This window comes from Diprion similis, chromosome 6 (genome assembly GCF_021155765.1).
Source record: "Diprion similis isolate iyDipSimi1 chromosome 6, iyDipSimi1.1, whole genome shotgun sequence".
Lineage (NCBI taxonomy): Eukaryota > Metazoa > Arthropoda > Insecta > Hymenoptera > Diprionidae > Diprion > Diprion similis.
The window spans coordinates 3,069,870-3,085,849 of record NC_060110.1 but is presented as its reverse complement, the minus strand read 5'-3'; the positions used below and the strand labels follow the sequence as shown (position 1 = coordinate 3,085,849).

The 15,980-nt window shown below is 36.4% G+C and overlaps 2 protein-coding genes across 4 annotated transcripts; one reads left to right on the top strand and one right to left on the bottom strand.

The window, feature by feature from the left end:
• Positions 1-3,819: 3,819 nt before the first annotated feature.
• Positions 3,820-11,461, bottom strand: LOC124407329 (DNA excision repair protein ERCC-1). 3 transcript variants are annotated; one of them, XM_046883364.1, is made up of 5 exons: positions 11,197-11,461; positions 7,077-7,201; positions 5,683-5,877; positions 4,620-4,805; positions 3,820-4,354 (listed from the first exon to the last, which is right to left on the bottom strand). In XM_046883364.1, the coding sequence occupies exons 1-5, from the start codon at positions 11,270-11,272 to the stop codon at positions 4,100-4,102; spliced, it is 837 nt and encodes a 278-aa protein (XP_046739320.1). In that variant the 5' UTR covers positions 11,273-11,461; the 3' UTR covers positions 3,820-4,099. The 3 variants fall into 3 exon arrangements, with proteins under 3 accessions (XP_046739320.1, XP_046739322.1, XP_046739321.1); XM_046883366.1 differs by having other exon boundaries at positions 11,216-11,460; XM_046883365.1 differs by lacking the exon at positions 7,077-7,201 and having other exon boundaries at positions 11,216-11,461.
• A 991-nt stretch (positions 11,462-12,452) lies between these two features.
• LOC124407328 (geranylgeranyl transferase type-1 subunit beta) lies at positions 12,453-15,737 on the top strand. Its single transcript, XM_046883362.1, has 3 exons — positions 12,453-13,288; positions 13,715-14,075; positions 15,234-15,737. Exons 1-3 carry the CDS (start codon positions 12,755-12,757, stop codon positions 15,353-15,355), a joined length of 1,017 nt encoding a protein of 338 aa, XP_046739318.1. The 5' UTR covers positions 12,453-12,754; the 3' UTR covers positions 15,356-15,737.
• Positions 15,738-15,980: the final 243 nt, after the last annotated feature.

Here is a 15,980-nt window from a genome sequence, read left to right as displayed (position 1 = left end):
TTTGGGGACGCGAACAGCCTTTTATACTAGTTGCAACTTCCTTCCATTTAACCGCAACATCCCCACTATACTGTTTGTCGACAATCTGTACCTGCAATTCCATTCCGTGCAGTTATAGTAGCATATAGATCGTGGCATAAAATCAAGCAATGTCCCAAGATTCAAGGACGACGATATGGTTTGGCTCTCTATTTAGCTAATTGTTGATTATGTTGAATTTCCGAGTAAACTGAATCAGTCTTTGGCATTATGGTTAACGATTCCCAGCTGACACATGCATACAATGACGTCATAATTTACAACTTGCATTAAGTCTGGCATATCATATACATACCTATAAAATATTGATACTGATTCAATAATTACGGTGTCTGAATGTTGAAGATTTTCTGGGGGACCATAAAATCTTTAATCAATTTACATAGAATTGAACACCATTTTTCAACAATGCATGTCCTGGTTTCATTTTTACAGCGCTTCGATTTACTCTCATCACGTTTTCATGCCGTCTGGTAACAAAATTCTGACACGAAGTTGGCCATTTGGGATCATAATTACTTATGGTTTTGTTAAGTTTGTTGACTGTTAGTGTTTTAAATTTTGATTCAACTAATTGAGAAAAATGTGTTTCGCGATGATTTGAAATTTGTCAAGATCCACGATTTTCAATCATTTGTCAAAGAATTTGTTACTGAGTCATTCCACGTGAATCAAATCCACCAGGTTACAGATTTTATCGGTTTTTCGCTGTAATAAAAAAATATTACAAAAAGCACTAACAGTCAGTAGCATAAACGCATCTACAGACCTACTCTTTGAACAAAATACAAGGATTGCTAAATTGGAAAGGATTAATGATAGAGAATTGATGAATATGATGATCTATTGCGTATAAAGAAGCACGAATGTTATAATGAAATATACAGTTTTTGTTTCCAGTCGACACAAGGATATAATCTTCATCTGCATCATCGCCGTTGTCGTCCTAGAACAACGTCCTACCTAGCCCAATAGCAACCGAATTAATTGACGCATCCACTTGGAATGGTAGAATTAACCCCATCGAAATCTTGACTCCATTCGATGTGGGACGGAACAAGACGACAAGTATTGCGAAAGAGAGATTTTTTCTCTCTACTCATGTGCATGCAGAATATATGAAAAGATTTAAAAACTGGAACAACTTGTAGAACAGGAAACAGTTCCTGCTCATTTGCAAGATTGGCTTTATCAATCAGACATAGGGTAATTAAGACTAACCGCATATCCCACATGAGTGGGTGGATGCTGTGGTTATCCACAAGCTGCGGAGCAATGTAATATCGCCGCGTTTTTTTATTTTTTTTTTTATTTTTTTAATTATAAACGGTTATTCAAACACGTAGTTTATTACGTATTTCATGCCAAATCAACCTGTCCGAACCTGCACTTTCAGTTTTCTTACAATAAGTACGTTGTAAAGGTGATCGAAAAGCGGGTACTTCAATATTTAAATTTTTTTTAATACACTGTATAGTATATACACAAATTCGTAGCCATGACAGGTTCAAATAGCTGATCATTTCTACGTTGTTCGAAGAAATTATTCACCTAAAAAATATTGTATATCACGAAGTGAGACTCTGTGACGGAAAAAGTGTTTCTGAATATTTAATCAAGTCGTTAAAAGAGAAAATTATTCGCACAGCACTCTGAAATCATTATTTGACATCGTTAACCATAGTCAATTTTTTACGAATATTTCTATTCAATTGTTAATAAGAACATGAACGTTTTAAGACCTTACCAACGGTAACTAATCTGATTAAGAATCAAGAAATGCAATGAATGCTGCAAAAATTTGTTACAAAACTCTTTACCTTATACAGCTTATATCTATAGTATATTCATAACTTACGTCAGATTCCGTTGAGCTTTGACGCACAATCGAGTCAGTTTTACTGAGGTAAGGTGCAGTGGTATACCTATACTTACAGGTATGATCGGCTACCCGCGATCTAGTCGTTGCCTTAAATATTAGAAGTCTGCAGATATTCGAAGTTCAAGCCAAGTTTTTCAAGAAAAATAACACGGTGTAGTTTCTTACATCATTAATCTCCGATCCAATCGATCCAACTAAATGTTCAAACGTACGATTATTTATGGACTCCATAAAATCATTGTGCAAATAGTCGACTATATATAATTTTCGATCTAGTATATTTGATCATGTAATAAATTACTCGCTGAATTCTTTGATATTCATAGTAATTAAAATCATAAATAAAATTCGATTTATAGACTTTTGAAAAAACAGACCCTAATCGAATAGAATGATTAATGATAGCTAAAGGCAGCAATGAGTATTCTTTTTTACGGGTATCCTTTGGGTAAAACTAGTGAAAGGGCGCCCAGGACGTGAAGTTTATAGCAGAACCCTACATTTATCGACTTGCTTATGGGACAGCAATATTAATATATTATAGTCTATAAAGGTAGAAAATTTCTGACGAACTTCAAAAGTTCCCATTTAGCTAGCTGTCTTTTAAAAAAACCTCGATCAACGTGCCTGACAATAAAAATAGAAGAAAAAATCCAAGAGACCGCTCACAGTACGTAGTCTCAAAAAATCTGCTCATGTTCATTCATTTTCAATATCCAAAATAGAAAGCAATTAATAGTAAGTGCCATTTAAATAAAACAAGTCACAAAAAAACGTATTTACCGATGTCATCACTTGACAGACCAATTAATCAACTGTAAGTACACAATCAAGAATGATCAAAATAGTTTGGCATTGCTACTCGATTTTTTCGTTCACTGGTTTTGTGTAAATATCAGAAGAAGGGGAAAGGGATCGACGAAAAGATCAAACGGAAAAGCAAGTCAGCGACAAACTAGGCAGTCAGCCTAGATCCTCTGAACAGGATAACGCCACAAGATCATACACTGACAAAAAAATCTACGCAATCCAACAATCCCAAATTGTTGAGAAGAAACAATATCCACTAAGGCTGCATTTCGCCATGACTTTCTCCGAACCTGGTTGGATTTGACACGTTATTCAACCACGATCTGCCGTATAATCAGCTGATAAGCAACGACGAAGTCCAAACACTGCCCCCCCCCCACCCCCACCCCCCCACCCCCACCCCACCCCCGCCCCACCCGCCGCACTTTCACTCTACCGCCCATACTGACTCAGGTACTAGCACTTGAGTCTACGGACCGGAAGGACTCGGGTTCAAGTTCCCGGCCTATCAATAAGGCTCTGAACGGCAAGTCGCAAAAATATTAGACGGGTGACATGCCGTTCAGACATTGAGTTGCTGGTCGGTGATTTGGAATTTTTGGTGAACTGCATATTGCATAAGCTGCGATCGCGTCACGATTTTGCTATTCGATTAGTTTCTGTTTTATGTTTTTTAATAGAAGTCAAATTAGATGCTTAATATTGTCTTATGCGTGAGGTAATAAATTTAGTTTGATCATCGATAATCTCCAATGATTCGGTTATCTCCTTTTCCCGATTCGACATCTCCGATTTTCTCAATTTTTGTGGGTAAAATAAGTAATGTAGAGAAGGTTCTAAAATCAATTCTAGAAATTTATTTTCTATCGCATTACTTTATTCAATTTTACAAATAAAATACCGCTTATCAACTTATCAATATCTTACAAATTGTGCCGAAGTGCTTCCAATTTTTCAAATACTGTTATTTCTTTTTCAAAAATATACATTAAAAAAAAATGGGAAATTACTATTTTCCATGCTGATCATTTGAATGTAAAGTCATGTCATTTCAGATTTTTTCAGCCCCTACCCCTTGTCGGAATAGACGAAAAAAATAACGTTACAATAAGATGTAACCAGCAGGTTTCCTCAAACTTCAAGAATAAGTGTAACAATAAAGTATCACCGTCGGATTTCACTAAACATTTCATATTAAATACATTCTTTACATTATCAGTTCGTATTTTGCAGTAAATCAAGTAACAAGGTAACATCAGCGTTACGATTTAATTAAATGATCAGGAATTATCTTCACAATATTAAACGTTTCAAATGGAACTTCGCCTGCTCACAGAGTAGAAGATAAATTATTTTCAATAGTAATTTCTAAATGACGTTGGGTTCATCTGTTGATGCCGTTGTAGTTTTTACTGCCTTTTTTGAATGCAGTCTTGTATCTCTCAGAAACGGTTCATGCAATGTTTTATGGAGACGAATCGCCTTCTGGAGTCCGAACCCAGGACAAAGACCCAATGCTTCACTGGAGGCTTTGACGACCTTATCCACAGAGCCAAACGTTGACAAAAGAGTCATTGCGTCCGTTTTATTCACCGATCTTACTGATGTCAGTGCACTGATGAGCTTGAAATAAATAACGGCCATATGTAATTTATGTATCTCTCGTAATTTATTAATGTTATCAAACACCAGAATTTCGATTTGAGACATAGTTCAATTAGAAGTAATTTAAAATTGGATTAAAATCGTGTGCCTTGTCAAAACTACAGTATTAAAAAAGTGCTAAATATGACGGTTGAATGCCTCTGATGATTTGAAATTAACTTAATACTTCATCTTGTTTCGAAATCTGAAATCACCAAAATTCTAACATTGAAACCCTGCTTACTTTCTCATGTGGCGATACATTCCCTCGTTCCATAATCATGTCAGGAGGTTTATTTTCATAGATCTTGTATGTTTCGATGATCTTGCCAGCATCTTCAGCATTCCAGGCTAGCATCAAAGTCAAATCAGCTAAAATACATATTCTCGTCAAGTGCTTCAAAGAATGGTGAGGCTCGGCAACATCGACCTGATAAAATTGTTGTCAAAGTCTGTCAATATGTATTATCAAGTCTAAAATCTACTTCAGCATTTACTACTTTAATTGTGAATTAATTAATACCGGGTTATAAACAAAAGTAGGTACGCTGAGAATAGAAAGATTCAATTTATTGGGGATAAGTCTTTATCAATTCAAATAATTTTTGTTGTAGTACTCAAAGTGCATTTGTTCAAAACTATCCATCCATTCTGGCTCCACCCGCGAATATCTTTAAATGCTTCTTGTGACAAAACTATTAGACATAGCCATATACTCTCGTGTACACTTTTGTAGAGCTCATCGAGACTTTGAAAACTTTTGATAAGAATTCCGATTATGAGAGTGAAGTTAGTAACGTTAACGTAACAATAAATGAGAAGAAAAAATTATTATTGTGCAATTTTAAGATGACTTTCAAGGAGTTGGCTTTGCAGAATTAGAGTTTATTTTGTTTATAACGGTTTACTAAATTTCGTTAATCTATTGCTATGAATCTTGATCGAAGTATCTCACGTAAATAATGTTAAAAAAAATAATCATTTAAGCTGTTTTGAGCATGGTGTCACGTAACTGATTGAAGAATACTTACGAGAGTCGAAATCATTTTTTTTTTTAACTTCGAATCCATTTAGAATTTTTCGCAAGACGATCGTGCTATTAGCAGAAAATGTGCTTCGATTTTATCTATTTATTTCACTGTGAGATGGGCTTTGAAGTTATATTCTACAAATCATTCGATTATTAAGTCGTATGATAAAATGTCTCTCCTAGTTCAATCGATCCATAATTGGCCGACACTTCCGGGTTCATATGCCGTTAGTATTCTCGTTTAAGGGTTAAATTTTAAATATACAAGTATAATCACCTGGGCCAATAGAACTCGGAGATCATACGCTTTGCCTAATAACTTGAGCCGGTCGTGGATGTAATCTGGATTCAACTGGTGATAGCGTATCGAGAGGAAGAGTGCACACGTTCCTCTGCCCATCACGTAGTCTGGAACTATATCATCAAACTCCCAGGGAACACTGGTTATAGACTTCAGCAAAGGATTTCCTTTCTAGAAATGATAAGTGAATTTTTATTTCAATATGTTTTATGACTGATTCCAATTTTGCGCATTGATTAAGGAGTAAGACTGGTACATGCGGTGTTCCATACCAACTCATGGTACGGCCCAATTGAATCACGCAAATTTTTTTTCATTTTTTTGAACAACTCTTTCACGACCTGTACATTTTGAAATCTTTCTCAAAAAAGTCCCAAAACCACAAATCGAATTATTTCACAAAAACTTCACAAACTCAAGACAGAAAGTAAATGTTGCTTCTTTAATTAAATTTTTTATTTTAATACCAATGCACCGCACGTGTAGAGTACAAGATATATTACTGTAGTCTACACCTGATATTTAAAGTTTATGAAAACTTCTACTTTTCAAATTTCCTACAGAACCGTTTACATGGAAAGCCAGTTCACGTTAATTCGAGTACATGTCAATCCTGAACACCCCAAGTTTAATCGCTGAACTTTTAGTAGTATATTGTGTTACATGTGCGGAAAGTGGACGATTTCCGGTGAGTGTACCTGAGTGACCTTTTTCAAAAACATAAATTTGCAGAAACAAATTGATTGAGTGTTTTCGGGGCATGTTGAAAAAGTCAATTTTTGAATACATGACAATATCGAAAATCCACGCGCTCAAAGTACCTAAATAATGTTAAAGTCTAAAAATATTGAAAACAATCTCATTAATTTTCAGCCTTCAAGTCGTTGGGTCTGCTTGATATGAGCATGTTTTTCGTAACAATTACTACGGTTTATTGAATTTCAGATAATCCTCACGTTGCGAAATAACAGTTTTTCCTAACAGTGCATCGTTGCATTAACATCACGATTGCATTAACGTCATTTTAATTACTTATAGAGATTACATGGTAAATAAATTTTTCTGACATTGTGTATAAAGATTTTCTAACTATTATATACGTAAAGGATAAAACCACCTGGTAATATCTTCGAGCTTATGAAAATCTGATTCTGGAAATTGCTTCCAATAATAACCAGCAATTCTTGATAGTAAGATCTGTTAAAAAATATATTTTCAAAAGGAAATCGCAAGATCTCAAGAATATTTGATTTAAGAATTATTACTCTGATGATAATATTATGCGAAAAATAACGTCCGACAATTATTTATAATTTTAACCTCGACTTATTTTATGGACTCAGTTATTTGCATGAGTGAGTTAAACGCACCTGTTTAGGACTAACAAGGATAGCATTCAACTTCATCGCTCCTTTAGGCTTCGACGGTCCAGCTACATTATTCTGTGGTAAATCTTCTTTGAAAAATTCTGACTTCTTCAAGTTGGTGAAAGCAGCTACCGGTAAAAAAAAATCGTAAAATCTATGGGAACCAAAACCAGTTGAATTTTTAGAAATGGTGGATTGAAAACAGCTCGTCGAAGCATGTTTAATAATAAAATAGGGAATCTATAAACGGAAACAGGTAACAGGCAAATATGATCCAGAACTGCTGTGAAGTGGTAAAAACGTATGAATTAATCGCGTTAGCTAATTATTATAGCCCTCAGATTTGCAAATATGGGCTAAGAAAAATTTAGGTTACCAACTTTTCACATCCCTGAAACAGGCGTAGTAAATTATACGCCGATTATCCATGTCGGTGGATATTTGATGACTTTGTGCACTGCGAATACCGAAATTCAAAGTGATGCTCTTTCACATGATAGAAATATCGAATAGAGAAGATGTTTGGCCGAATAGTTTTGTCGTTTAAAACGAGGCACAACCGCGCACGGTAAATTCGTTGTTTACTTACATGCCTTATTTTCAACCTGTGAATATGAGCTCGTCTGAAAGTTGGATGACGCTATTTTCAAGGGTGAATTCTCTTTATTCCGGAATAATGCATTATGTAACAAGGGAATAAAGTCGAACATTATTCCCGGGGGTGTGTTTTTCGCTTTTCTCAGACAATAATCACCCCCGGGAATAATCGACTTTTATTCCCGTATTTCATGTAGGACTATATTCCCGACTTGACTGTAATGTAGCCATTTTATTGGCTCGAAAATTGGGACCCACGCACAGAAGCGAAGCATTTTAATTTTAATTATCCGTTCATCGTTATCGAACCTTATATCGTTTTTAAATCAGTTTGCGAATTTGCGCGAGTTGCAATTATGCATTCTTTGACGTGTTAAGTCCAGACTATTGTCTCCCGATACCGTCTGAGTCACGATTTCGACAAATACTTCCCGATCGGCTGGAAAAAGTACATGGTTTGAGTTCTTCGCTCTGCTGAAATGCTGAAGCACACCTGTAAGCTCGAGTTCCGCTAGCTGCAATTAACCCTTATGCAGGGGCGAGGTTCATAGCCAAGAGTGGAGTTCAGTTACAGTTTCATCATCTTGATTTATTAAATAAATACTCTACTACAGAAATATTCCGAAATAACATTTATAAAGAAAATACGGTGGTTGAAATATAGATCTACATTGTTCAATAAGGCAAACGACAATGCGAAACAGATGTTAGATAGTTCGCAGACTATGAATGGATGAGTCGAGAGTTGAGTGCAACCTGGTCATCGCTTTTTACTGGTAAGGGTGGTAGCACGCAATTCACCGTACAGCCCGTTCTTGGGTGTCCTGGTGGAAGACTGTTAGATGCTGCTTTGCCAAACCGGCATGATGCGGATCCCTATATGCTCCAGTGACAAGGTGCAAACGTACCATAAAGCAGGGACCTTGGCGAGGATTCTACTTAACCGCCTTCTGGATATTGATTGACTTTTAGACCGCTTGATAGGTTTTCCTGAGATCGGCCAACCACCGTGGAATTTGGTAGAAGCCATTGGACAATCACATGCTGTTCAACTTTGGTGTGGCATTGCTCAACCAGGTTGAGAGTTCGTCAAATTAAAGGTTATTGCGACGTGAAAGAAACAGTGGTAAGAAAAGTATAATGATCTGTATTGCGCTGTATGCAATTTTTTTGCGCCAATGATGAGTATAAGGATTTGATGACGGTCAAAATAAGTGACACTTTGATGCAATTAGTAAAATAGCAGCCAGAGTTAACGGCTAAACGTGTTAAACTTATTGAAAATAGAAAAATGCAGTTCAGTTTTATACTCATAATTCTATAAAAGTATTAGGGATTCAAGGTATTTCACAAAATTTAGATTTTGGAACTTAATTGCCTTATTCGATTGACCATTAGAACGTTTGGCTGCTAATTCTGGTTGCTAGCTCGTTAAAAGCTAGTTAATATAGCAATTCGATTCAAATCTGACCTGCAATACGAAAAATGTCTGCTGTGAAAGCGAAAACTGAAATGAAGCTGTATGTCACTTATTCTCCCTGTAAATAACGCTCGATTGGATTTTCATCATGTAACAATTAGCGTTTACGGGTATACAAAAATTACTAATTCAATACCTTATAACTGTTTCAAAATCGTTACTCAAAACAGTTAGTCACAAGCTTGTGTCATTTACTTGTAGGACCGTTCTACATCACTATTCGGAAAGGGTATGGCGTGTTTCAAAGTAATAATAATCTTTATTATTATTACCATCATAATTATTATTATTAACGTTATTGTTACACGCATCAGTTGCAGGAAAAAATTGCATATCGCGCATGTTTACATGCAATAATGCTGATCACATACATGTAAAAAATTATTTATTTCGCGCCACTGTAAAGCCAAGGAATGCATACTTGCAATTAGCAAGGTCAGTTACATAAATAGGTAGATTATGAGATAAAGGCAAGGAAGGCAGAGAGGGTGGAAAGAGGGTGAGCCCTCCTCCTCTCACTGCACCTCTACTCCCAATCAGTACTAACCATAAATAAATGAAGTGTAACTTCAGAAATGGATATTTTGTGAGAATTTTGAAAAATTGCAACCCTAAAATGAGGTGATTTTCACGCGGCAAAGACGCAATTGAAGACGGTGCTAATTTGATTTGACTGAAAAGGTAGAATGCATAATTCACACTTGAAAATGGTATAACCGATTTTTTAGATGAACTAATATTGCGAGGCTGGGAAGCCCGTTCGACAGTAGAAAGAACGGTATCAATGCGCGAAATGCGTTTCTTAATGAGATAAGAGTGATATCAGACTCGGAAATAGGGTTTCTGATTGTGACTTTCCGAAGCTAGACTTCTCGGGAAATCTGGACTTAATCGAAAGGAGAAAAAAGTAGCGAGAAATCGCATCTTGATTGTATTCAACTGTGGATACTGTATGTAACATTAATTTAAAGATTGTTTTTATGAAGATACTTCAGTTACCAACTATTTGTTTAATTAAAAGACTGCGTGATTAATATTTTTACTTACCTCGGAAGGGAAGCTAAGATACATATTCAAAGTACCTACTTTTTAATAAAAAAAAAAACGAATTAAAAGTTTCCTACGGAGATACTCAAAGTAGTCTAATTCAGTTAGTTTTGTTAGAATAATGTGTAAGTCATTAGAATTTTTATTTAAACAAGACTGAATAAATAATAAGTGTTGATGATTATTAATAAGCCTAATTTCATTTTGCATTTAATAGTTTCATGATTTTTGAAAAGTTTTTAAAATTTCGCGTCAAACTGAGAACTTCCGAGAATTCCTAATCACAAATTCTCGAGTCCCAAGGAAGAAAATGAGTTGAGAAATCAGAAACCCTACTCGGAAATAATAAAGAGGGCATAATTCGCACAACAATTAGAATTACAAATTTTTTTGATTAGATGTAATTTGCAAATTTCTTCATATCGAAGACATCTCAAGATATTTTTTCATGACGAAAACCATTGTAACAGAGATAGCGCCAAATTCGGTCGAACCATCATAAGAGTGTGTAATTTACTTTTCCAAATGACGTCGTCAATTCTCCGAAATTCCCGAATTTAAGGGGTAGGAGGGTTGACTGTGGTGTTTAATCAGCATCCCACCAATAACAATTTTCTTCTTGTTACCAAACAAAGCATAAATTTTTCGATTACGCCAACAGTGCAACATTTGACATTTATTTTAAATCTCGAGCAGGGGGGGGGGGCGGATACTACAGTGATCTATCTTTACTCGGGTAAGAAACTAGACATGAATCAATGCAAGAACGGAGGGAACTTGTTTTGAAAACACGTTTTATAACCTCAAATACGAAGACTGCTCATCGTTTGGCATACGATTCAAAGGTTACAGTACTTTGATTCACTCTCAACGAACACAGGGCAGATCTAAAGAAAAATTAGACATGTTCTAACGGCGTAGAATTCTGTTCTATTGGATACGGAGGTATGGGTTTGTTTCTATGATTGTTTCCAGCGTGCACACGCAGAAATAACGTACCGCTTAGCGTAGAGCTAACTTTGGGTTGTTTTGGAGGCGACGAAGTGTCATCTTCGTCTTGTTTACTTCGATGCATGACGTTTCACTGATAGGTTTTTATTTGGCTGAGGTACAATATATCACTGAATTTTAAACATCCGCACGTGTATATTTAAAAACATGGAATTCTTTGTTTTGTCTTTTGTCTTTGAGTGCTTTTTGGGTTCAGAAAATAGTAATCTAGCGAAATTGAAGCATTCGGGTGACGTGAGATTTTCACGGTGTAAACATGAACTATAGAGTCATAGTGTAAGAACTCTGATGTGACACCCATCATCATGCGAGTTTCCTGACTGCTGAAATACAGTAATACTGGAACGCTCGATCGCCGTGACGCGGCGTTGCCTGAGAGAGTGTCGCCGGAAAAGATAGAAAACTGGATGGTCTCTGTCTTTCTCAGATACTCGTTATTGATTAGCAACGAAAGAGATAGGTGAGTAGTACTTCACCTCTTTTTTAAAATGAGGAAAATAGTTCTATCTTTGTTTATATTTTGCGGCACCTATTCACACTGGAGGGAATAGACTGGCAACACGTCTTTTGTACACGGTGCGCGTTGCAGTATATTTTCAGTGTTCCTGACCTAGAATGGGCTAGATATTATTTCTAAGATATTAGTGAACGTTATTCAGTATAGAAAAAGCTTGGTGTACTCTGTGAACTTTATATAGGGTGCGTTCCGATAGCTCTCGATCTCTTTTATCTCCTTTGCGCTCCCCTAGGGAGTTTTTAGTACATACATACATACTGCCAGCTAATTTCGGAACGCACCGATAATACTGGGCGTACGCAGCCTATGCGAGAAGCAGAGAGAGAGAGAGAGAGATCGGTGTGTGTGCTTGAAGCTGGTACGCTCTTGTTGCACTCATAGAGACTTCCAGCGTCTCGTATACATAAAAAACGTTGACCACTAGACCAGAATTGCAGAAGAAGCGGTTGTTTGTATGCAAAATTTGATAATGGTTAAATTGTGTAGCATTACTCGTGTAAAGGCCAGCATGCGTTCCGAAATTAGCTGGCAGCGGTAAAAATTCCCTAGGACAAAGGCGAAGCTACTCAAGAATACACCAAAGCAAAAGAGATAAAAGACTGCTGGGTCAAAAGTTGATAGCACTGGGAGCTAATATCGAACCAGCCCGAGTATCGAGAGGCTGGCAAAACTGGTATGGTGAAAACTGGCGTAAACATGAAAGTGATCACCAGTAGTCACCAGTAATTTGAGTGAGTAACACAAATAAAAGTAGAAATCTCTTCGCGATGTTATCGCGGCTTTGCGGTTACTCGATGAACAACTAACGATCTCCCAGCATGTAATAACTCATCGATACGTACAATTCAGTTGGAAGGCGTGGCTCGAAACGTAGAAGATATCAAAATTGTATATGGCCAAGTAGTGAAGAACAAGTTAAAAAACCAGCAGTACTTCAAGTGCACGAGTGACACGGCCTTATATCCTGAGGGGAATCCGTCTGTTATACACGCATTTAAATCAGCCGCTCAACGCACGGCTGTCAAAAACATGACTGTAACACTGGCGAAGCACCAACATGCCAAATACTTCAAGAGGTTTATTCATCTACTGCCCAATCAGTTAGCAGTGCACGATTCCATCAGGTTAACGATGGCGTTTTTCGCCCTCTCTGGCCTTGATGTTTTAAACTCATTGGATGTATTAAGCGAGCGGAAACGGTCTGAGGCTATCGAATGGATATACCGCCTTCAAGTTCGCGGAGCTGGCCCAAGGTCTGGATTTCAGGGATCAACTTCTGTTCCTGCGGATGCCACCAAATACCAGAACGGTCATCTTACCATGACGTACCTTGGGCTTGCCTCCCTTTTAACTTTAGGGGATGATCTCAGTCGGATAGATAAAAAATCTATCATCGAAGGTGTTCGCGCCTGCCAAAACGACGACGGTTCATTCACAGCTACATTAACCGGTAGTGAGAGCGACATGAGGTTTATCTATTGTGCTTGCTGCATTTCGGCGATCCTTGATGATTGGTCAGGCATTGACAAGCACAAAGCTATTAATTATATCCAAGAAAGCATTGTGAGCAATAAACTAAATTATTTCGACATAAGACTTGGCTAGGCATTAGACATTAAGTACTTTGACAAGTCTTACTATAGAGCTGAATTACGTTCAGTATACAGAAACTTGGAATTTGATTTTCCCAATATGCATGAAAAGTGCACAAATTCTAAATTTTCAAATCTGTATTACCATAATTTACTTTCACCATCGTAATTACGATATTAAAATTCTCTTGATTCCAATCAAATTTGTTGACAACAACCAAGACTTTACGGTCCATTATAGATAGCTTATGTCCGTATGTAAAAAATGTATTTCCAAACTCATATTAATTTTCTCCACAGTACACCTTTATTATCTTACTTTTATATATTTATATACATATATCAAAATTGTTGTACAGAAAGATTTCATGTGACTGAAATTGGTATTTATTTTTAGTCCTATGATGGAGGAATCGGCCAGGGTCCGGGTCTGGAGTCCCATGGTGGAAGTACTTTTTGTGCAGTAGCAAGCCTGCTCTTGATGGACAATCTAACAAGTGCCTTGAGTGAAAAGCAGTTGAATAAGTTGAGATATTGGTGTCTCATGAGGCAAATTGGTGGCTTTCACGGAAGACCCAACAAACCCGAAGACACTTGTTATAGTTTTTGGGTGGGAGCTACACTACAAATTTTAGGTGTCAGACATCTTACTGATGCCACAGAGAATCGAGCTTATGTACTTACAACGCAAGATTCAGTTTTGGGCGGTTTATCAAAGTTTGATACTTCTGCACCAGATCCTTTACATACCTACCTAGGTAAATTTAAAGTAACATATTACATCATACTGTTCATTCGTTAGACTACAGATTAGTATAATTGTTCATCTTTGTTTTCGAAAAATTAAACAACGTGGGCATTTCAAACCATTTTGACTCACAATTAGGCATGAATCTCACCATTTTCAATTTAACTATCATCTTAGTATACTGTAAGGCGTGACTAAGAAATTTTTTTTTTCTGATTGAATATCCTGTTAGTAAATCGTGTGAAATCACGAATAGCCATAATTAATTTTGATCAAATTTGTATAGTAAATTTTTTGTAAACAGATGACAATATTGAGCCCTTAGAAAAGATGAATATTCAGTAACTTCAGAATACCTCATCCCATAAATTAAATAAAAAAATTTGAAATGTAACTGTAAGAGAAAAATTAGAGAACAGAGAACTCGAGAAAAATTAGGAAAAATCTCCAGGTCATTAATCTTGCAGCCCATGTTCCAATCTTGATAAGAAATTTCCTTCTGTTGACCTTTTCATGTACCTTCTCCTTTTTTAGTCAATTTTAAGTCAATTTCCATTTCATTTGCTTGCGTCCCATAAACGAAACTACCCACAATTTCGCTCTGGGCTCAAAACTTCTATCTCTTTACCAAAAATGGGTCATCTCGATTTTTTCAGAAATAGATATTTTGCTAATCGTTACATTGTTAGAAGATTACGTTTTATTCTACAGAATTGCAAATCGTGTTTTTGTGACGCTGTGCAGTGTACCGGAAAACTAACTATATTGAAAATGGTCATGTCCAAGTAGAAATGGCCTGGATTGCCCCATGTACTCTATAAAACTACAACTTTTTCTGGCTACTTTACAAATTCTGGGTTTGATGATGGGTTTTCTTTAAGTAATGTCATATTAAAATCAACAGGCTCCTGACCCTCGACCTCTTCAACATTTCACAAAATAGTTATATAGGTAGTTACAACTTATTCAGCCTCATAAGCAATTGAAACTCTACCGATACAAGTACAACTAAAATTTTTCTGATCATTTTTGATGATTTTTTTATCTGTAAATTATTGCACTCTGAATGCAAAATGGTAAAAACATTGATGTTGAAGAGCAAACAAGGCAAATACTAAAGTCTGGTTGGTCTAAATAGGGTTACCCTAATAATCATTCATTTTTACAGGACTTTGCGGTTTAAGTCTTCTTGGAGAACCTGGCCTTCAAGCAGTGAATGCAGCCCTAAACATCTCCCAGAGTGCTTTTGCTCGTTTAGAAGAGATCCATAAAATTTGGGCTGGAGACTGATTTCTGTAGTGAAAAATGGGACGATTAGTTGATGAATATTGAGTAATCATTATGTTCATATCAAGCGCACATGTCAAAGCACACCTGAATCAGTGGTACTATCTACTTTGGTACAGAAGGCATATATTAATGATGTGATGATGGAGAGAATACACGTATCACAAAGCATAAAAATATTGCGGGTTAGACTAATTGTTAAAACTATATTATTGCAATGGCCAACTGTTGATATCTCCTGAATCACAACAAAATGCCTACGATGCCATTCCATCTATAATTTTTATATTATACAATTATTAGGTATAATGCATAAGTATGATTAGACAAAGGAATATTGTGTATGTACTTGTCAATTACCATTATCATTGTTACTGAGACGATTCTAAAGTTTCATTACCATTCATTTATTAAAGTGATTATTTAGGAACAAGCAATCACGTGAATACTTCATATTCAGGGTGCATTCTGCAACTAGTTTGCAGCGCTAAAGACACCCCAGGACAGAGGCAGAGCTACTCACGAATTCGACAGCGCAAAAGAGGAACTACCATAAGTTAGATGCACGAAGGCTCGATAAAGTCCCAGGTCAGGCGATCTGTGTATGTAGAAATTAGTGTTCTTCCAA

Bases quoted from the DNA above. Each gene is read 5' to 3' on its own strand.
- LOC124407329 (XM_046883364.1), bottom strand. From the start codon at position 11,272: ATGCATCGAAGTAAACAAGACGAAGATGACACTTCGTCGCCTCCAAAA. The intron at 5,878-7,076 runs GTGCGTTTAACT...TATCATTTCTAG, and splicing joins TCCTTGTTAGTCCTAAACAG to AAAGGAAATCCTTTGCTGAA. The intron at 4,355-4,619 runs GTAAGCAGGGTT...ATTTATTTCAAG, and splicing joins ATGTATCGCCACATGAGAAA to CTCATCAGTGCACTGACATC.
- LOC124407328 (XM_046883362.1), top strand. From the start codon at position 12,755: ATGACTGTAACACTGGCGAAGCACCAACATGCCAAATACTTCAAGAGG. The intron at 13,289-13,714 runs GTGAGCAATAAA...ATTTATTTTTAG, and splicing joins ATTATATCCAAGAAAGCATT to TCCTATGATGGAGGAATCGG. The intron at 14,076-15,233 runs GTAAATTTAAAG...TCATTTTTACAG, and splicing joins TCCTTTACATACCTACCTAG to GACTTTGCGGTTTAAGTCTT.